This window comes from Ammodytes marinus, assembly GCF_949987685.1.
Source record: "Ammodytes marinus genome assembly, chromosome: 21".
NCBI classification, from domain to species: domain Eukaryota; kingdom Metazoa; phylum Chordata; class Actinopteri; order Uranoscopiformes; family Ammodytidae; genus Ammodytes; species Ammodytes marinus.
Window position 1 is genome coordinate 17,896,893 of NC_137225.1, and position 21,179 is coordinate 17,918,071.

Genomic DNA, 21,179 nt, shown 5'->3' on the forward strand with positions numbered 1-21,179 from the left:
GTGAAAGCTCTGTCACGTGACATAACGTCTGGGGGTTAAAGTTCGTGTTGACATCTCTAATGGCTGCCGTAGACATTGGGAAACATTGTCAGATTGATTCCTGCTATCTGAAAGGTCCGTTTAATCTCCACATGAATTGCAATAAACAAAGATGTGTGTGATATTAATCTGCCATAACTAGGTAATGTGAAAAACGATAAAAGCCTCCTTAGCATCGTTAGCCTGTTAGCATGGTTTGACTGTCAGTTAGTGTTAGCTCAATACTTAGCTAGCAAACTAATAGTTCGAATAATTTTTTGGCTCAGCTACTATATAACTTAAAAAGCTTCGTAAGACGAGCAGTTCATTGTGGAAAGTGTGTTTGACACTCGTGCATCCGTAATGAACATAGATAGTAAATAATAATATCTCATGCTGCATTCACGTTCTCCTTGGACGTTCCGGGTTCCCCAGTTTTTGCCTTCGTTTTGTTCATCTGCTTTATTATATATATATGAGGGTAAAGACGAGACGCTTCGCTAAGGATTAGTTGTATTTAATTGCTCAGTGAGTCTTATCAAGATGTTGATTTTCGCTCACTTTCCGAGTTCTGGTCCCGCCTACGTGAATGTTCCAAATGGGGAAATATTTCTTCCGATTAAACCGACTTGACTGGAAGGCGGCATCAGCTACGATAGACAAATCTTTGTCAAATGAGATTCCATTCCAGATCTTTATTGTGAAGGGGAACACACCAGTGAAAAGAAAAATCTCAGAACTTCAACTAAATAAACAAAAATAGATCAAAGGCAGTGCAACACAATTAAAATGCAGGGATAAAGAGATAAAGTATAATATATAAAAAATAGAATGTAAAATAAAATTTTATATTTCATATAATTGGAATAGAATACATTAAAATGGAAAAACAAACAGTAGTAAACAGAAACAGATGTTAAATGTGTTTTAAAGTGAGTGGAATTCAAGGAGGTTTCTGTGTTTTTAATTTGTTGTTTAACTGAATTGTTTTCCACATTTTTCTTTTAGATTTCCTTCCTTTTGTGTGTAGCTCCTGCAGTGGTGTTTTCTGGTAAGAATGATTCAACTGCAAACACATTTACAAAATTAGAGGACATATTCAAATCCCTAAATAAATAAATCACTCTGTAATAGCCTTGCAATATATACGGATGCAAAGGTAAAATGTTGCAAAGCAATGAAATAGTCAAATAAAGTTTGTAAGAAATGTATCATCAGCTAAACTCTTTCAATGTGTTTATTATTGATAAATTATATGAATAATTTTTGTCTCTTACAGCCTTGAGCACAGAAGCAGAGAAGCCCATTCATGTTCAGTGGTAAACTGTGTTGTTGCTTACGTATTTCCATATGTGCTTCTTTGATAAGATTACTACTACTAGGACATATCCTTCCCCCACTCTCACTCAGATACTAAGCTCAGTTGTTTTAATTTGGCGTTTTTTCAGGAGGAGCCAGTGAAAAAGGAGCCCCGGCCTGTGGGTGGCAGCACAAGTTATCCATGCTCATTCCAAGACTGCAAGGGGAAAGAGTTGTTGCCAGTGATATGTCCGCATTGTAAAATACATTTCTGTTTGACGTAGGTTTTTCCTCTCCTCCATTTACATTTTTACAATACAAAATCACTTTTTGTAACTTCCTTGCTATAAGGGAAAGGGGTTACTGCTTTGCCATCAATATATGAAGTATGCTACTGAAAGGTTAATTTATCCATGTGTTCCTTCCTCTTAAGCCATCGTCACCAAGATGATCACAATTGTGAGAAGTTGGAGGTCCAAAAGCCTCGAATGGCCGCCACAAAACAGCTGGTGCAAAAGATTATTGGTTAGTTTAGTTACAGTGTTGTTATTTCTCTGGTACTTTCTTCATGACATATTGCCACCAACAAGAGTTCTCCTCTTGTTTTTTATTTATGGTGGACATGGCATCAGCCTTCATCTAAATGTTTGCATTTCTCTCTTGTGGCTTCTCAGAGTCAAAGGGCGAGTCCAAGAGTAAAGGACGCAGAGGAGCAAAGAACAGTGCAACTGCAGCTAAGGTAGCATTAATGAAACTGAAGCTGCATGCCACAGGAGACAAGGGACTGCCACAGGTAAAATCCTACCTCTCTTGATTTATAAATAGTGTTATACATCAACACAATTACATTTTACCTACAGTTTACCTCTGCATGTTGTTCTGTGGTTATTTTGTTCACCTGACCCAGGGTTCATGTAGGACAAAAAACATCTTAAAAAGTCTCAAATCTAACAATCTGAGTTGTATGCCTTAAATGTCATAAATTGAATTTTGAAAGGGTTTAAAATCTGATTGGATTATAGTGGTGTAAGGGACAGATCTGTGATCCGTACAGATCAACCCACGCGGTTCAGAACAGAAGCAAATTAATCTTGGATGCTCGTGGTGCAAAAACAGAGTAAATAGTTCAGTTACAGTCACTGGTAGTCGAGAAAATAAATGGAAAGCAGACTCATAGTTGTGTTTTCTTTTCTTTTTTTCCACTGAACCAAAACATTATCAAATCCACGATATGATCCAAACCGTCTGTAATCAGTTGCACAGCTATTAGATTATGAAGTCAACATCCCTTTAATAGCTGTCTCCTTTTTAAATTGATTTTTGGTGGAAATATGTGCACTTATCAGGCTGTAGCAAAATACAAAATCAACACAATACCATAGATATTGTGCTGAATGTGAATAAATACTTTGTTACTTAGAAAAGGAATTCTTTCATATTCTTAATTGTTTGACAATATGGATGTAAAATGGCTCTTAAATTGCATTCATAATGGTATTTAAAAAGTCTTACGTTTAACTTATTAAAACCTGCAGAAACCCTGCTGACTACTTTCTTCCTTTTTTATGGTTTTCCAGACAGAGAGATCCTATTTCCAGGTTTACCTTCCTAAAGAATCCAAAGACGCGAGCCAACCCATGTTCTTCTGTTCCAAATGGAGTGTGGGGAAAGTGGTGGATTATGCAGCGTCTCTAGCAGGCCTCAAGAACAACAATAACGTGCTGACAGCAAAGGTAACGGAGAGCAGTAGTGGAGTTTTCTACCTACCTCTCAGCCTCCCTATTCTTGTCTTTCTTATATCTTCCTCAAATAAGGTTTAAAAAAGGGAACGGTCAACAATGAAGCTAAAAAAATAGTTACCTCCTTCACTACGTACAGATCAACTTTGTTTGCACACATGAATTGCAGGTGTTAGGTATGAACACTTCCTGCCAACAGCATGTGACAGCAGCAACAAAGAACTGACAGGAAGTTGGGTTAAACAGGTGTCAGTGTTTGTGTATCAACTTGGTTACAGCTATAAGCACGCTGGCCAAGTCATGTTACAGTCCATAGTATAAAGTTAGTCTATTTTTCAATGTTTTTATTTCTCATAATACAAAGGGATTCCAATGTTTTTTTGTATTTTGTAAGTTTTCTTCCAAGTGTGAGTACATTTTAAACACACATTCAAATATACCTAGAGAATAAACATAGTACAGTGGATATCTCTTGAGTGATTCTTACGAGCGTGCCTCTCTCCTACCTGTGTGCAGAAGCTGCGGCTGTGTCACCCTCAGACAGGTGAGGCCCTCCGGATGGATGACACCCTCCTCTTGCTGCTGGCTCACCAAGACACCCCCCTGTACAATGGGGGTAACGTGATCCTGGAGTACCTGGACAATGAGTTCAACAGCCTGGAGGATGTTTCAGACTATATCACACAGAACTGAAGAAACAACATCAGCTATACTGCACAGAGGATTTCTGTTTATGTCTGTTTAACTGTAAATAAAATGTTCTCATGAAATGTTTGCCTTCTTATGTAAGTATGCCTACTCTGTTTCTTTTAAACAAGGAGGAATGATTAATAGCTATGCATGGTATCAAATTATGTAACAGGCATGATGGTTAAGACTGGAGATCACAAATATCGTTCTCATTATAATATATTATAAATCATGTCACACATGATATATAACGACCCAGGTGGGACTTGAACCCACAATCCCCAGCTCCGGAGGCTGATGCCTTATCCATTAGGCCACTAGGCCGCATAAATCATTAAATCATATATAAAATTTAATAACAGTAAGCAGTTAGATGATTATTGCAGATATATAAGAACATTACTGAAGTTTTCCACTCTGGCCTAGTCTGCTATCCCATTTTCTCTTGATATTTCTTCAGATAATTGTGCATTTGCTGCATGCTAAGGGCTTATATTTGATGAAAGCAGCACATGATGTGCAAAGAATGGTGTTTTACTACTATGAAAGTCATAATATAATAAACACACATGTAAGGGCAAAGACTAATTGGATGAAATATTGCAATCAAGTTAAGGACGATCAAGAAAACTAGTGAGCAAAGACAAATTGCATAACATAGTTAAATAAATAAAAATTAAGAAAACCGATGCAATACAAGTCAAATTGACTGTTTTAGCCATAGATTTTATGATAGGTCAGATTATATGCATATACATTCATAAGTATTTATAAAGGTTTTAAATGACTGTTGTTAAGACAAACCCATAACAAATATAAAATACAAGCAAAAAAACATCTGAATTGTATGCTATCCCTTGACAGACAATAAAGTGACATCTGACACAATTCTAGCCTTGGGGGGATTGTTCGAGCAAGTGGCAACCAATCTCAGTAGTTGTCATGGATATGGACAGGTGAAACAGCCAATCAAGGGGCCGTTTTGATAAAAAGTGGGTGGGTACGTCTTCTGTGTATATATAAATGAAAAGGGGCTGGTCTTCTCGCGCACAGTACATTCCGTTGTTTTGAAGGAAATAGATGCGTCGTTCGAGTTGATCGATATTTATAAACACTGACCATCTTCAGCGAATAATTAGGTTTTAGTAGCTCGTCGGTTGCTACTTGTGTGATCGAGTCGCTCGGAAAAAGGCGGCTTGATTAAGCTAAATACGACGCTGTTTGTGAAATTAGGTCGAAAGGGATGCCGCTGCAGACAGACTCCGACGGACGCAAACAGTCTCTGGATTTAATCTCATCGCATTTAATGGGCAAGAGCAGTTTTTCTATACATTTAAAAAGCTTCAGAGTAAGTCATTCTCGACCGAGTGCTTTTGTAAGATGCTTAAAGTCGACTGCGAATTAAACATAGCTGTGAATTAAAGATATAAACGGTGCTAATCTGCGAGCTAACCATTAGCGGGTCAACAAACAAACAAAGCAAAGCGGGGGTCGTTAATCTTCTAACTGGTCAACAAGAAGACGAGAGTTGGATTCCATTTACTGCCCAGAGTGGAAATATTGCTATTGGTAAGTACAAATGTTTTGTAATACCGTCAAATGTCTTGAACCAGGAAGACGATTTGTCAACTTGTATTGAGCGGGGTGGGGGAGGGGCAGTAAGCGAAAGAGGAAACTGTTTTGACCCAGAATGTACCCTCCAGGGCGCTGTAGTTTCGCATCTCGTATATATTGTATTTTATATACTATCTATGATATTAACTGACTTAATTAGGTTGTAATTTTACCTAAATATGGTTTAAATTATGTGTTGGCATTGTCACCTTTACCTTGGTACCGTTACTGGTTTGTACAATACATTTTCAGTGTTTCAATAAGTTGAGTATAATGCCGTTTAAAATGTCTGAAATAAATGTTTACCACAAATACTTAATGTCCTAAAAGATATTGAATATGTTAATACAAAGTATGTTGGTATTAAATGTCCTAAACAGATCTTTAAAGGGTCTTACAAATGGGAACATGGATTTTATACATTTTTATTGAGCAATTTTTTTGACTGCACTTTATGGATGTGAAATGTGGATGTTTAAAGCGCTTTAAAACAAATAATGTTATTTTAAAAAGGTATTAAAGTCTTACATGTAACTTGTTGAAATCTGCAGAACTGTAAAAGAGAGCCCACTTTACATGAGCTGTTATTTTGTTGTATTTCACAGACAGCCATGAAACTGTTGGAAAACTCCAGCTTTGAAGCCGTCAGCTCCCGGCTGTGTGTTGAAACCGGAGAGTCTCGCATCCTTGGCAGGTAAGAGTCATGGCATTTAAGCTCAAATTGCAACATTAACACTTGAGCCCCACTGGCGTTGAATGGGGAAAAAAAGGATGGTCTTTCTGCCTACGTCAGCTGTAAATAAAACAAAGATGCATGCAATGCACAGGTCGGCTCTCCAGGTGTGTTGGCGTGAGAAGCTTTACTGCTTCTATTTTCAGTCGTAAAGACTTTGGGACTTAACACTTTGTGTTTATATAAAAGTTGAAACAGGAGAGTATGCCAAAGTTCCACTAGAGTGGTAACCATTTAGATATCCTAAGCAGCCTCTTACTTTTAAGTTTTCCATTTACGGGAAATCTGACATAATCAGAGGGGGGTGTGTGAGTGAGGGGTGTGGCTGGTCAAGAGATCATCGGGCATGCTCGTAAAACGGGGCAGTAGAGCAAATAAGGCGAGCATGAAGTCTTATGCAATTTGGTGATAACAGTGTTAAAACTGACAACTTGCTTTTAGAGCACATACTGAACGTCAATAGTTAACAGACAGTGCATACTGTACAAAACATTACAGTGCGTTTTAGGTTATGCAAGGCCATCAGTTAGAGTGACGGTGTAGCTGCAAAAAGTGCAGTGGGCTGTAGAGTTATGCAGCCCAGTCTGATTGTGGGTGCTGAAACCGAGCCACAGCACCCACTGGTTTGTGTGACCTCGACTGACGCACAACACAGTGTCCTATCACACCTCCCTGTGGCTATTTCTGAGACTGTTGTGAAGTGTGTTATTGGCACGTATGTTGTGCATGCACATATATATATACACACACACACACACACACACACACACACACACACACACACACACACACACACACACACACACACACACACACACACACACACACACACACACACACACACACACACACACACACACACACACACACACACACACACACACACACACACACACACACACACACACACACACACACACACAGCAACAACATTGCAGTGATGGCTGCTTAGAGGATTAGGGATGTAGCAGGACCTGCAGGCTTTAACTAAAAATGTACCAAGTTTGTATGCTGCTTTTTATGAAGATGAGATGAGCTTTTTTTTTTATTACCTTCATGTAGATATAAAATGAACCAACATTATTTGTACTGCACTTTAGAACTGATGCATTGCTTTACAACTTGGATAAAACTAAAGTATGAACACAGATAGTGCTCCTTTTTTTTAAAGGTCATTTATTTGTCGCAGCACTAAATTAACCACATTAATAGCTGATTCAATAATAACTGAATGCATTAAACAACGAATATAGTGAAGCTTTGTTATAGTACTGATAGTTTCTTGCTTCTGTAGCCTTTAAAAAAAAATCTTTGAGTTAAAGATCTTAACTCGTTGTCAGTGTTTTGTCGGCAGGTCAACTGTGTTGTGGATGGAAAATGCGCTGGGTATAGGCTGCCAATGTCCCTATAATTAGAGCTGCTGGGCCAGCAAGGGTCGCAGATTCAGTCTATCTTAAGTTGCACAACCTTTTTGCTCTTGCATAACTCTGGAGGAGGGAGGAGGCAAAGTAAACAACTGCACAGCAGTCTGCTCTACTGGCATATCTGTGTACGCTGGCGGCTGACCAGAAACATGACAGCACACACAGGAAGTTTTAGCACCGACTTGCTCTTGGCAGACGTCTGGCAGATACGCTGCGTACTATCTTGTCAAAACAGAGTTATGGTTTGTTGAGGTCCTGCAGTCATGTTTTTATAGAACCAAGTCTGGTCAGGTGGGGGGTTGTTTGTATCTTCCTAAATAATACATCTGCAGAGTGCTAACTAAGCTTTAAGGTAGTGTAACATTACCTTCCGTTTCTTGAACACACACATGATGTTGTTTGGTACTCGTGTGTGTAATGTACGGGGGAAAAGTATATGCAGCGCTATGTCTTCGGTGTGTATTATGGTCTGCTGGTTCTATCCTCAATCTTACACATTTCTCAAACGGTGCATGTCTAGACATGTTCTGATTTGAACAGGGGCATTTCCAGGCCGTCAATGTTGGCAGTTCATTACATTCAACAAATCTAAAAGAAGTTATTCTGTATACAAATACTTACAAGGTATGTTTACAAAAAGGAAAAAAAGTAGTGTAATATTAAAACAACTGAGTAACACCAAAATATAGAAATGTTGTCTGCATCAGCTGGTTTCCTATAAAAATATAGCTGGTATCATTTAGTATTTATTGGTATCTAACTGTTTCATAACAACTGTGGGTGGAGGGCTGAAAGTGGTTTATATGATTTAAGTATTTGATAAAATGCACCAAATACCCAGAAGTTCCTCTAATGCGTTGTGTAATTCTATGTTTAATCCTAATGGTCTGTTGAAGTAATCCTCTGCGGATTTGGCGACCGTTTCCTCACATCTGGAATCTCATTTTGTTTAGCTCGTGATGGAACATACGTCACCACTGTAGGCTGTAATAATGCAATGATGGTATTTTCTGCCCGCTTAGGATCGAGAGCTACTCTTGTAAGATGGCAGGCGACGACAAACACATGTTCAAGCAGTTCTGCCAGGAGGGGGAGCCCCATGTCTTGGAGGCCCTCAGCCCGCCTCAGTCCACCAGCGCCACCAGCCCTTCACAGTGAGTACTGCAGCCTACAGGGACGGATTGAGCAGATGATTTTCAAGTATTTCCTTTTTTATAATTCCCCATGTTTTTTCTTCTTCTGTTTTAGGCTGGCGAAGAGCAGTGAGGACGGAGAGAACCCTCTGAGTGACAAGTGTTGCAGGAAGACCCTGTTCTACCTCATCACAACGCTCAACGAGTCCTTCAGGCCTGACTACGACTTCACCGCGGCAAAGGCCCACGAGTTCAGCCGAGAGCCCAGCGTCAACTGGGTCAGTGTGCTGTTTCCCAGGCAAATTAGATGATATCAATGTCATATAGATCCTGGAAATCCAGACCCATATCTAGAACGATAGAGGGTCTGGCCACGATCAATAGACCTTTCCAACTCAAGGGGTGGCACTTACGCCTGCATTTCAAATGCCGCTGCACACAATTGGATAGCACTACGACCAATCAGAGCAATGAACAAGATGACATATTAAGCCCTGTTCGTTTAGCAAACGGCGGGTTAACTGTTGGCGTGGTCGGTTGGCAAAACAGAACATTCCTCTTAATTGCTAATTAAAAATTTGAGTGCCGTCTTCCAAATCGCTAAGTGTCGAGGCGAAAGCCGTCTCAAACTCGAACAACATACCCACAGCCATCTCTGTTCACTATCACGGCTTCGGCGGCGCGCTGTCGTCATCCGTTTACGTCCGCCCAAGAGCACCATACATAGGGCTCTGGCCCGCCCCTATCAGAAAGAACGATTTGATTGATGGCTCAGGATTTCTTGACATATTAAATGAGCTTCAATGGAGAGTGTCCAGACCAACAGGCGCAGCAAATTTAATTTGCCAGCACCTAGTGGCAGGTCTGGATTTCCAGGCTATGTCATAGATGCATTTAATAACAAACTGTTTCATACGTCCAGGTGGCTAATGCGGTGAACGGCAGCTTGTTCTCGGCCGTGGGAGAAGACTTCAACTCTCTGGGGCCGGAGCTGTGGAATGCCATGGACCAAGAGATCAACCTGCAGAGCTGCGACATTTACAGGTCGGTGTTTACACATGCCATTTGGCATTATGACGCAGATCGTTTATGCTGCTGGAAATCCCTTTGGTGTCGAGTTCTGTAATTTTTAGGTTTAATTTTTTTCCTGTTTTTCCAGCTACAACCCTGATCTGGACTCAGACCCTTTTGGCGAGGAGGGGAGCCTCTGGTCATTCAACTACTTCTTCTACAACAAGAAGCTCAAAAGGATTGTTTTCTTCACATGTCGCTCAGTCAGGTCAGCGTCCACAGCGCAGAGCCATTATAGTTGTGTATAAAATATAGACAAACACGTAGTTTATTCATCCCAAATTTAGTTTGAACAGTAATGTTAAATAAATTCCACCTTCTTATGGACACACAAATATTGTAACAACTCAAGACGGTTAGTACTGCTCCTTCATGCATTTTTCACGTCTGCAGTGTTTTGAGTGGTTATGGCCGGGATTGTTTCGACAACGAACTAGACATGGAGCTGGAAGACGAGGAGGAGATGGACGGCTTCACTGAGGACAGGTTAGTCTGATTTTTATCATCCAGTGGATCTTTATTCTCTAGTGTTGGTGACGAGGATGCAGGAGAAAGGTTTCCAATTATAAAACATCTGTGATGAAAGTTGCATTTTAATTTTTAGTTTATTTTATTTATACATTTTCTTTTCTCTTTCCAGGTTCCCCAGAGTTCTGTGCGTGTGAATCCCCTCTGATGCTCATGACCCCAGCCAAAGAATATCTAGGCCCCCCCCCCCCCTCCTCCTCCTCCTCTTCCCATTTTTCATCCCCATGTACCGTTCTTGTTTTGGGATATATTTTTTTGTTGCTTTCATCCAAAGCCATGTTCTCACTAATGCATGTTTGAAGGCTTCTCTTCTGCTGGCAGTGAACTGTGCACCGTGAGCGGAATGACATTTGGTTTAAGACCCCACGGTAATTGAGCTCCTTCATTCTCCAGTATTGTTTCTGACCCTAAGCTCTGAGAAAATAAACATCACACACACAAAGGCTTCTATCCACCTGCCACGTTTCCAAAGAGACCCGAATACAGACTCTTGAGAAGAAGATGGTCTCGTTGTGGATGAATGGCCGACAAAAAGACAGTTGAGTTTCTTGCAAATGATATCAAAAACCCAACAAAAGGAGCTCAGAAGAAAACACCAGCATCAATGAAAAACTGACGAGGATAAAAAAAAAAGTTTTCTGATATTCCGACCTGCTACTGGGGTCCTTGAAAGCCCCAGTGAAGTCTGAAGATAACTTTTCTGTTTGCAGTTTTTTTTTCTTCGGTGTGTTGCTTTTTGCCGTGTGACAGTGATAGTACCTGTGAGTTATTTTTTGAAACGCATTTATAACTTATCGAACCATATTACTGCGATCGCTCATCTGTACTTTTAGACGGTAGGGCATTGCCAAGAAAAACTATTGGCACCTGGGTTGCAGCTTAGAAAAAAACATATCAGCATTTAACAGATGTCCCATTCTTTTGTTTCAATCCTCTATTTTCCAGTTCCAGGATTCCGAACCTTTTCACGGTTCACCCTCCCCGTTTTTCTAAATGTCGATCTTGCCAGTGCTTTTCTTTGCTCATTACCTCGGTGCAAAGGCTTCATTGAAAAGTGAATGTATTGTAAACTGTTAGAGGAAAAAAGAACAGTACAAAAAATGGCTGATGTTTTACATTGTTTTAATTTTTTAGAAATTGAGATGCTACCCTTAACGTTCCTTTTTAAAAGTGGGTAGGAGTTCTGTGACTTCTTGACTGCTCTGTGCTTCTTTTAATCGGCAGATTATATATAACGTGATGTGAATAAACCGTTGTTTGAATCGGACTGTGTGGTTCCTCCCTTTGGAAACAGTAAATGTATGTAACACTATATCATTTTTATTTTACAAAAAACAAACATCAATTTAGCGTAAACCCTGACATCTTTGGTCCAGTGGAAAAACTCAATTGTAATTCAAATCTTGGAATGTTTTCATTCTGTTTAAGGTCATTCAAAATACACAGCTCGGAAACCAATAATTGTGTCAGTTAAATATTGCACTTATCGGATCACGCCCATAGACTATATAAAAGAACTGCTTGATAATGGCAGACATGAAACATTTCAAAAAATAGATGCTAACACTTTAATTGTGATCCTACTCTCTATTTCTTAGATTTTTTTTGGAACATTGGTTTCACATATTTTAATGAATGAATTCAGTGTTTAAAGACTGAGGATCTGCTGGAACCTAGAAAATAATCATCAATCACCACTTTTGGCATTACAAAGGTCACATTCTGGCCCAGGTGTGTTAGTGCGTTCAATGTAAAAATACATTTAATGAGGAAATGACTCAGGCTTGAAGTTCAAAACAAACTTTTATTTAAAAACAAAACTGAAATACAGTACATGACCAGGAATAAACCCCACCACACAGTACATGAACAGTTTCCCTTGTTTTGAGATATCAAGGTAAACGCTGTAAACCCCAATGCTGTAGAGTCTGGGGCCTCCTGTTTAGTGTAAAAATACCTTGTGCCCACAAAGCAAAAAGCACTATACTGTAGATACGCAGAGGCACCTCCCAGGCCGAGATCCAAACCGTTTCCATTCAATGAAACTCATGCACCTCCTCCTCGGATTTGGCCACTGTGGAACTCACAAAAGGTAAACATGGTTTCAAAGTGACCGTGCATAGATCTGTTCTTACACCAGGGGCCTATTGCACAAAAGTGGAATAAAGACATCCAGGATGATTGATAAAGCCAGCCTTGACAAAGTCTAGCCTGGGCACTTTGGATTAGTCAGTTGCATAAACGCCAATCCAGGATGTAAAGGGGCTGCTTTGTCAAGCCAGGTGTAAGTAATTCTGTTAAGTGCCAGCCCTCAGCTTTCAGAAGTAGACCCAAAGATCGAACACAGATTTACTGATGGAAAAATGGAAAAGACGGCCCATTTTCCCACAATGCCTTGCTAGTTTAAACCGTAAGTCAGGGGGCAATTCATTTCATACAGGAGATGTATTCTCTGCTGTCTGTTCTTGCTGTCCCTGCATTGTTTTATGATAAAATAGTTGACAGTGAGCAGTCTGCAGGTGCATCTAAAAAAATGAATATCATGGAAAGTCCATTCAAAAAGTGAAACTTTCATAGATTCTTTACACAAAGTGAAATATGTCAGGCCTTTTTTTTGGATGATTGATTGATCATGGAATAAAAAATCCAGTATCTCAAAATATTAGAATGTTACATACAACCAATCAGAAAAAGGATTTATAATACAGAAATGTCGACCTTCTGATGTTTATTCTAGATTAATTTCACTTCATGTGTAATGAATTTCTAGAATATATTTAAGTTTCACTTTTTGAATTCAATTAAAGGAATTTTTCATTGAAATTGAATTTTGTTTCAGATGCACCTCGATATAGTTATAAGTACAAAGTGAATTTATTTGACCCACACTTGCAACGTCATCTGCCATCGATAATCAATTGTATAAATATAGCCTGCAATATGAACAGACTATCACATAAATTATTATAATTTATATCATTGCATCTTAATCTAATTATAATTAAGTTAATTATAAATGGTTCAGGTTAAATAAATAAAAAATAAGAACTAGTTAACTAAATGACAATGCAGTCTTTTATGTGGTACCTTAAAACAGGCTAATGAAAATAAAGCAATACACGGAATATCATGGAATAACTGTTAAACACTTTGATTTCAGATCGGAGTGACAGCTGACTGAGCCAATCAGGCAACAGAATAAGTTTATCCTTTACGTTTAGCCTGGTCGGGACCAGGTTAAACGTAAAGGATAAATCTCCACGGTAACTTATGTCCCTCCGCTTTTATGCAACCGGATCATGGCTAACGCAAGCCAGGATAACCGAAATATCCTAGGTTAATCCCTTATCCTAGTTTTATGCAATAGGCCCCGGGTCAAACAAGGTTATGATCGTGTGCAGACTGTTGGATTCACCCTTCACACGCACACAGTTAAGGCCCATGGATCAAGTCTTGTATCTGCATGATGGCCCAAATCTTTAGTTAGAATTGAATGCTACTTAACCCATGAACACTCGCATCCAAATGGTTGAAAAGTAACAACTTAACCATTAATGTGTGGCACCTGTTTGACAGCGGCTTATTCCGATCCCTTAGTCTTAAAAAGTACAAAATGTTTTAAAGAGAACATGCGCCAAAAAGGCTGCAGGAAATGAATGAGACCGAGAATATATGAGGTTATGTTGGATCAATCACACACTTGCAGAGCACCAAAACGTGTCAATACAACGCCGACTTGCACTCCTTTACACGGAAAAGAAGTCTATAAAAGCAAAGAATAAAAATAATATTAAATAAAAAGCATAATGCATCATTGACAAAATGTATTGTTTGGATTTAAAATACTGTTATTAAAACTGAGCTTATGCTTTTCAACATTAAATAAATGAAGAGAGTAGCCTCCTTTTTTTGTATCAGAGGGTTAGTTTTTAAGAAAAGGTGTTCATGCCAACTCTGAATCTCCACCATTTTGGCTCAATTACATCCCGAGTTTTCATATTTGACCACATTATTTTCCGTAACGGCACCAATGAGTGTGAGAACAACCACCAAAAATGTAGCTTATGAAACTGAAATCATGTGTAACAGATATCAATAGCTGTGCTATGGATAAAGAAAGAAAAAATCTCAAAGAAAATCATGAGGACATTATTTCAAAAATCACAACTTAGTGCCACCTTTCCCATTAAACTTGGTTTTACAATACTGCTCTTAATCCCTCTGTCTGTCCTTTCAATTTGCACCTGAACATGAACAAACTTATAATGAGGCATAGTGAATAGAGATGCACCATATTTTCCCGATATTGTATTCATGATATGATGTGCTGGCATGATATGTACGTAGTGTAAATGACGAGTGTCCGGTGCAGCCCTGCTTTGCACTCAGACAAACTCTTTTTTTTTCTTCTCCTCCTTTGAAAGAGACTTTGTTGTTTTTCCAGCAGGTTAAAGTTCATTCGTTCTGGTCACGTTTCCCACAGCTGAAAAAGTGAAGCTGTCAAAGGGTCAACGCTCCCTCGCTGTATCGTATTCAGAGGTTCAAAGTCCATTAAAATTCATTATAAAAAAAAAAAAAGGTAATAACAAGCTGTCGTGCCACCGTGCAGGTAGTCAAGGCCATCGACGGCAGAGGAAGGCGCTATCTGAGTCCGGCCCTCGAGGTCATCCACTCCAGGCCTTGGCACAAACTGGACAAACAACAGAGGGAAAAAGCACATCAGTGTACATCCTTTAGACTCTCGCAAGACCTATTGTTGATACTAGTGAGGGCCAGATGAAGCTTAATGAGGCTTTACTTCCTGTTTGTGGCTTTAACCGTTCAGAAGCCAAGCAACTATCATCCAAACACACACAAAATAAATGTTGTAATAGTTCTACTTTAACTGCACTTATAAAAAGTTTTTTTTTCTACATCCATCGGAATGAACTACGAAACTTTACACACAAAAACGCCCAATAGTTAAAAAAAAAATTCTATAAATTGTGATTGTTCATAGAAATGTTTATTTTTTTTTATCAATACATAACTTATAAACAAAAAGTGTCTTTTAAGCACTTTGCATAAATATGTTGTATTATTTTAACAAACAATACATAATTACTTACAGTCCAGAGTTTTATTTTCTATAATTCTTAAATTAATTGTATATATTCTCATAATTGGCTAAATATCCCAGCAGTAAAAAGTGTTGAAGTTGTTTAAAGTCCACACACTTTTGGGTGTATTGTTTGAATAAATATTGGAAAAGTTATGTCCATTGGAATGGATTTGATACACTCAGCACACACACAGCGACACCTGGTGGTTTGCAGAACTCACAGCAGCTCTCCAAACTTCTTTTAACACCTGGTTTCAATCTCATATGACGTGCACAATAAAGTCCAAGAAGCCTACGTGTTATTTATTAAATGTACAAGATTTTTACTCAGACATCAAATGGTGCAGTAAATTCACACAGTGTGATGCAATATGCTTTGTCCTCAGTATTTCTTATGTGTGGAGAAGACCCAGTATCCATTCATGTGTTTTACCTTTAATTCTTCAAACTCGCACATACTTTTTCTTTTTACCACACTACACTACATACTGCCACTGACCTTAAGAAGTATCTAGTTTGCAATGCAGTATGCACTCAATTGAGACATACTGTTTTATCTCAACTCTGTGCCTTGACCTTGAACCCACTTGTTTATTCTTCCTGTCCGTTTGTTATGTTTGTACTTCTGTTATTTACTGTTTATCTGTAAAGCTCCTGTATCAGTTAATAACGTACAATGGTGTGAATAAAAAGTTTCCCCATGGGGACAATAAAGTTTATACTAAAGTCTTTATAAGTTGCATCACTGCTTGTTCTAATTCGGTTGCTCAGTCAATGTGCAGAGATTGTGGGTAAGAAAAGCCAAAAAAAGCATTCAGGCTTGTACATCGCAAAATGCGACCGGATGTGGTTTGAAACCCGGGTATTTTGGGAGAACTGACATCATGTATTGGGACATTGTGAATCTTTCTCTGGCATGCTAAACAGCAGGGAAGTGTTGGGATAGACGCAGACACTTTATCTTTTTATTTACTTTTGTTTTAAATCTCATGTTCTAGATCTTATTTTTGACTTATTCTAGACTTTTGACTGTGTGTTTGTGTTATGCTCCTCTTTTCTTATCCAACATATTTACACGATACTTAATATATTTTTATGCAATAGTTTTATAAAGAAATGCTATGTTTTCTGCGAAAGCAGGTGATGTTTAAAGCTTCAAGGTCCTCCACCACGAGAAACTCTCCATTTGGCGAAAACAACATTGAAAACTTTATGTGCCTGGACATAGAATGTCCTAGAAAGATGTGTAACTTTGGAATCAATGCATTTATCTTTGTTTTGGCTTGTGTAGGAAACATGCTATTCATTCTAATCTGCGTCTTTAAGAGGATCAATGAAAAACATCTGTAACATCTTGTGACGGTTGGTCTGTTTGGTTGGCACATTGATGGTAGTACATCAATATCCAACCCTTGAATCAATTTAAACCCTGCTAACCATGTCACTCTGCTGTCTACCTCTGTAATTAAAGCATCATTAACATGCGTGTCTCACCCCTCTCCAGTCAGTGCACAGCAGGACTGGATGTGCCAGGGGTGGTCCTTGATGGAGCTCAGGGTGAGGTATTTGGAGATCTCGGCTGCAGACATACAGCCCTTCATATCCTGCTTATTGGCAAATATCAACACAGCTGCTTTCCGTAAGTCCTGAGGGGAGAAAACACCAGAACAATGAGACCGTAACCCACGCTCTGTCGCCAACCTTTTGACCCACAAGTTCTAAACAATGTGGCAGGGGGGGAGAGGGCTAACAGAAACATAACTTCTGTTTCCTTATACAAAAGGTGTGTGTATTACCTCATGGGCCAACATCTTGTAGAGTTCCTCTTTAGAGATGACCAGTCTCTCTCTGTCTGTGCTGTCCACCACCAGGATGATGAACTATGGAGGAAATCACACTGCAGTGAGTGAGAGACATTTACAGCTATGAAAGACAGCGGGTGGGCATTTCCGGGGGCCAGAGGCCTCCACACAATGGTAAGGGCTATGCTAATAGCCCTTTGTGAATGAGAGAGAGACCCTGCATGACAAAAGACCAAAGGCCCGTTAATGTGAGAGACGCCATACCACACAGGGAAAAGAGCAGCGCTTCAACGACACACGCTATCGAACACGAGTCTGATGGCGCTTCAATGAGAGGGAGAAGTTACTATAGTTACTGTAGCTTTTCTATGATATGTGGTTCCTATAGTAACTGTAGGGTTGACACTAAATCTATTGTGAGATATTTAGGCCTTTATGCCTTCTCGGCAAACACAGGTTGAGTATGGTTGTGTATTGTCATGTGTTGCATAAAGGTTTTATGAGATAAATGTCATAGAAATAACACCAACGAGACTTTTAACACTGTTGGTTGCAACAAATGCATGTTTTTTTATTATCAGAAGCAACAAGTAGGGCTGCAATTAACAATTGTAACAAATTGTTTAATTTATAAAATGTAAAAAATAAAAGTAAAACATTACAGAGTGCATACACTCATGCTGAATGTCATGTGCAGTGTCTGGCATATGCTCTCTTTAAGATCTGCCACACATCTGCCACCACTCTCCTCGTTCTTCTTCTTCTAAAAAAAAAGGAGGAGTGTGACCTCTGACTCGGGCTAGTCCCTGGTGCCGTCTGTGCTCTGAACAAACACACCAGCTGCCACCCTCGGATACAAACACTGCTGCTGGACAATACCTCCACTCCCCCCACACTACTCGGCTCCTAGGCTTCAGAGCAGTAAAGTCAGCCAGCTGGGATTTCTCACCTCTGTGTTGGAGTAGTAGGTGTTCCAGGAGGAGCGCAGAGACTCCTGCCCTCCGATATCCCACATCAGGAAGTGAGTGTTCTTCACCACGATCTCCTCCACGTTGCTCCCGATGGTGGGCGACGTGTGGACCACCTCATTCATCAGACTGGACACAAACACAATGGACAGGTCAGGTTTTGCACATTGAGATGAAGAAAAGACGAACAGATGTTAACTGGAAACTTGACAATAAAACTACTTACAATTGGTAGAGGATAGTGGTTTTCCCTGCATTGTCTAATCCCACGATGATCACCTTGTGTTCTGTAAAACAAAAACAGTTTCTTATAGGAGTTACCTCAATCTACATTGACACTTGTTGTCAAGAGGACACACAACACAGAGTATGCCAATATGTCTGGTTTTAGTTCACACAAAGTATTCCGGTCGTTCATTTCTGGCCAAACTTCTTCCCGTCCCAGACCTCATATTTTCCAAGCGTCGCTGAAACTACGTTCACGTTCTTTACATTCTTGAAAAAAAACCAAGCAGGCTTTGACGCCTGTCCGACCACTAAACACAGAATCAGAGCTGGGATGGGAGTGCCAAAATATCCCACTTTAGTGCTTTGACTTCTCCGCCCCTGTGAGGCCTCAGACCGCCACGGAGGAAGGAAGTCTGGTGGGAGCAACACGCTGGGCTCCACTATTGCTTCCTAAAAGAGAAGATACGCCGTGACCAGTCTGACAGCACAACAGAATTAACTGTCTGCGAGACTGGGTGAGAAAATCCAAATGTCCAAATCCTGTAATAAAAAAGGGTGTCCCTCTTTTATGACAAGCATGTCTTCAGTTAGTCAGTGTTCCTTCAGCTTAAGGCAAGTAAGATTGAAGACTTCAAATCGTTTTCAGGCCATTCAAATGCACAGCTAAAAAGCCCAACATGAAAAATAATGTGTCACTTTAATGTGTCAACATGATCATATAGGATCATACCATGCTGATCTGCATGACACATTACAATATTATTTTATTAGATGCTACCAATTATTACTCCGTTTAAAAATGCAACATAAAAAATTATTAAATCCTACTGCCAATGTCTTTGCATTGGGAAAAGATTGATCCAAGACATTGTTATTACAAATGAAATGAAATGATTAAACTATTGGATACCCTTTAAGACTGTCGAAAGAGAACACTTATAAACGTGTGATGTGCGTCTTGTACAGAGTTCTAAGCCAAAATGTTGACATTATATTACCTGCGTGAAAGTGATTATTTACACTGGCTGCTGCAGACAACTATCTTTGACATGCATGTCTTGGCCGTCTACCTAAAAAAGCTGCACTTTTCAAAAGTACAGAGACACTGCACCACAGAAGTAGGAGCTTGTGTTTTGAGTAGGATTGCACACTGCAGCAAAAAAAAAGTTTCAGAATGGTAGACAAATAACATTGAAACACATTAAGAGCAGAACTCACACAAATGCAAGTAACAATACACTCCTAACCTGATAAACTGTTTCTCAGATAATCCCATTGCAACGTGTTGATTTCAGGTAATTAGCTACTACTCTGTTAATAACAGTTCCACTCAGACGTCGCCTTTAATCTCTCCGGAGTGAATGAAATTTGACACTGGGAACCGTTTAATCCAGACTCAGGGAGTGTCCAAAGCGTCACACACTACACATTACAACAGAATAATCATCCACACATGCGGTTCCACACAACACAATGCAGCTGAAAGCTTGAAGAAGAACCCATTATTGTTATTAAAAGTGTTACGATATAAAATTGAACAAGAATGCAGTTTAAATTGCATACTTGGTAGGCTATTGTGGGTGGGATCATCTAGGCTCTTTGTTGTTGTTTTCCATTCTTTCTCCCTTTGTTAGTCTCTTTCTGACTAGGATAATCAATCTACATGAGATGTATCATAATTGAAAAGCTTTCCAGAAAGTCAGAGAGGAGTTATGTAACGAAATGTGGCCTGGAAGGTGAAGTAAAGCTGATTTGACACAACGAGATGAATGCGCTCTTGAAGGCTTAAAGATAAAGCATGTTGGACAAACTGATAAATAGATTAGCTATTAAAAGGTGGTTGCTACTGTCCTGAGCTATGCTTGTTTATCAGAAACAGGCTGAAGTCACAGAGATATGCAGCGAGGTGAACTCTCCCCCATCTGTTGTTGTGGCCCGCGGTTCACATTAACGGCGAGGTTTATTGAAGCGGTAACAAGCTGCACAGACACCCACCTTGGTTACAGAAGAAGCTCCACAGTTTGGCGAATATGAGCCCCATTGTTTTAGGGTGAACGGGGCTGTTTTTGCGTCCGTCTGTCGAGTGAGCAGCAGCAGCACCGAGCTCACATTAGCTGGATGATCTCTTGTCCGCAAAACACCTCACCGATCTTTTAAACGCGGGCTCCATGCGCTCCAGACACACACAAAACGCAGCTCACACGACGGAACATTTTTTGAAGGCCAACAAAGATGTGAGGACTTGTTATTAAGCGCCTCGGGTGTCGCTAAAGCCTCCGCTAATCGTGTAAACGGGCAGAGAAGTGGTGCTCCTCCAGCCCGTTAGCTGCTGGCAGTGCTCCGGCGAAAACAGCAACCCCAGCTATTAGTTAGCTTCCGGTTACGTGATGACGTAGGCTGTGTCTACGTAGGGCTTTTTAAAAGCAGTTTAAAAAAAAATAAAAGTTTTATACACGATTACTTTTATAACCTAATGTAAAAATAATGCATTAATTGGTATTTAATATGTCTTTAATCAATACTTTAAAATCTTCAAAATGGTATACATTTTTTCTGACGTCTCAATTTATAAACTTTATAAATAAAATTGGTTGCACCTGTTTTCAAATTAAAATTTAAACAATTCACTAATGCCTGTCTAAAGCAATATCAGCATGGCATGATCTGATGAGACATTCTTTTTGGTATTTTAGTCATGTATTTTCAATGACATAAAATAATGACATAAAATGTATTATATATATATATATATATATATATATATATATATATATATATATATATATATATATATATATTATCATTGAAACACATTTTGTCATAGTTCTGCG

At 39.4% G+C, this 21,179-nt stretch overlaps 3 protein-coding genes across 3 annotated transcripts; 2 read left to right on the top strand and 1 right to left on the bottom strand.

Moving 5' to 3' along the window:
- The first annotated feature begins 39 nt into the window (after positions 1-39).
- On the top strand, positions 40-3,809 carry zfand1 (zinc finger, AN1-type domain 1). The gene is made up of 8 exons (XM_080050326.1): positions 40-114; positions 1,027-1,069; positions 1,298-1,337; positions 1,467-1,597; positions 1,751-1,842; positions 1,992-2,110; positions 2,895-3,050; positions 3,573-3,809. The coding sequence occupies exons 1-8, from the start codon at positions 60-62 to the stop codon at positions 3,747-3,749; spliced, it is 813 nt and encodes a 270-aa protein (XP_079906452.1). The 5' UTR covers positions 40-59; the 3' UTR covers positions 3,750-3,809.
- A 998-nt stretch (positions 3,810-4,807) lies between these two features.
- On the top strand, positions 4,808-11,516 carry maf1b (MAF1 homolog, negative regulator of RNA polymerase III b). Its single transcript, XM_080049819.1, has 8 exons — positions 4,808-5,315; positions 5,966-6,054; positions 8,540-8,671; positions 8,766-8,928; positions 9,573-9,694; positions 9,810-9,929; positions 10,115-10,207; positions 10,362-11,516. The coding sequence occupies exons 2-8, from the start codon at positions 5,972-5,974 to the stop codon at positions 10,384-10,386; spliced, it is 738 nt and encodes a 245-aa protein (XP_079905945.1). The 5' UTR covers positions 4,808-5,315; positions 5,966-5,971; the 3' UTR covers positions 10,387-11,516.
- Positions 11,517-12,039: 523 nt separating this feature from the next.
- Positions 12,040-20,678, bottom strand: LOC307267546 (ADP-ribosylation factor-like protein 5B). The gene is made up of 6 exons (XM_080049893.1): positions 20,344-20,678; positions 18,347-18,407; positions 18,102-18,249; positions 17,147-17,230; positions 16,845-16,996; positions 12,040-14,939 (listed from the first exon to the last, which is right to left on the bottom strand). Exons 1-6 carry the CDS (start codon positions 20,387-20,389, stop codon positions 14,891-14,893), a joined length of 540 nt encoding a protein of 179 aa, XP_079906019.1. The 5' UTR covers positions 20,390-20,678; the 3' UTR covers positions 12,040-14,890.
- Positions 20,679-21,179: the final 501 nt, after the last annotated feature.

Bases quoted from the DNA above. Each gene is read 5' to 3' on its own strand.
- zfand1 (XM_080050326.1), top strand. From the start codon at position 60: ATGGCTGCCGTAGACATTGGGAAACATTGTCAGATTGATTCCTGCTAT. The intron at 1,338-1,466 runs GTAAACTGTGTT...GCGTTTTTTCAG, and splicing joins AAGCCCATTCATGTTCAGTG to GAGGAGCCAGTGAAAAAGGA. The intron at 1,843-1,991 runs GTTAGTTTAGTT...GTGGCTTCTCAG, and splicing joins GCTGGTGCAAAAGATTATTG to AGTCAAAGGGCGAGTCCAAG.
- maf1b (XM_080049819.1), top strand. From the start codon at position 5,972: ATGAAACTGTTGGAAAACTCCAGCTTTGAAGCCGTCAGCTCCCGGCTG. The intron at 9,695-9,809 runs GTCGGTGTTTAC...CTGTTTTTCCAG, and splicing joins CAGAGCTGCGACATTTACAG to CTACAACCCTGATCTGGACT. The intron at 10,208-10,361 runs GTTAGTCTGATT...TTCTCTTTCCAG, and splicing joins GACGGCTTCACTGAGGACAG to GTTCCCCAGAGTTCTGTGCG.
- LOC307267546 (XM_080049893.1), bottom strand. From the start codon at position 20,389: ATGGGGCTCATATTCGCCAAACTGTGGAGCTTCTTCTGTAACCAAG. The intron at 18,408-20,343 runs GTGGGTGTCTGT...TTTGTTTTACAG, and splicing joins GAGCTTCTTCTGTAACCAAG to AACACAAGGTGATCATCGTG. The intron at 17,231-18,101 runs GTGAGAAATCCC...TTTCCTCCATAG, and splicing joins CCTACTACTCCAACACAGAG to TTCATCATCCTGGTGGTGGA.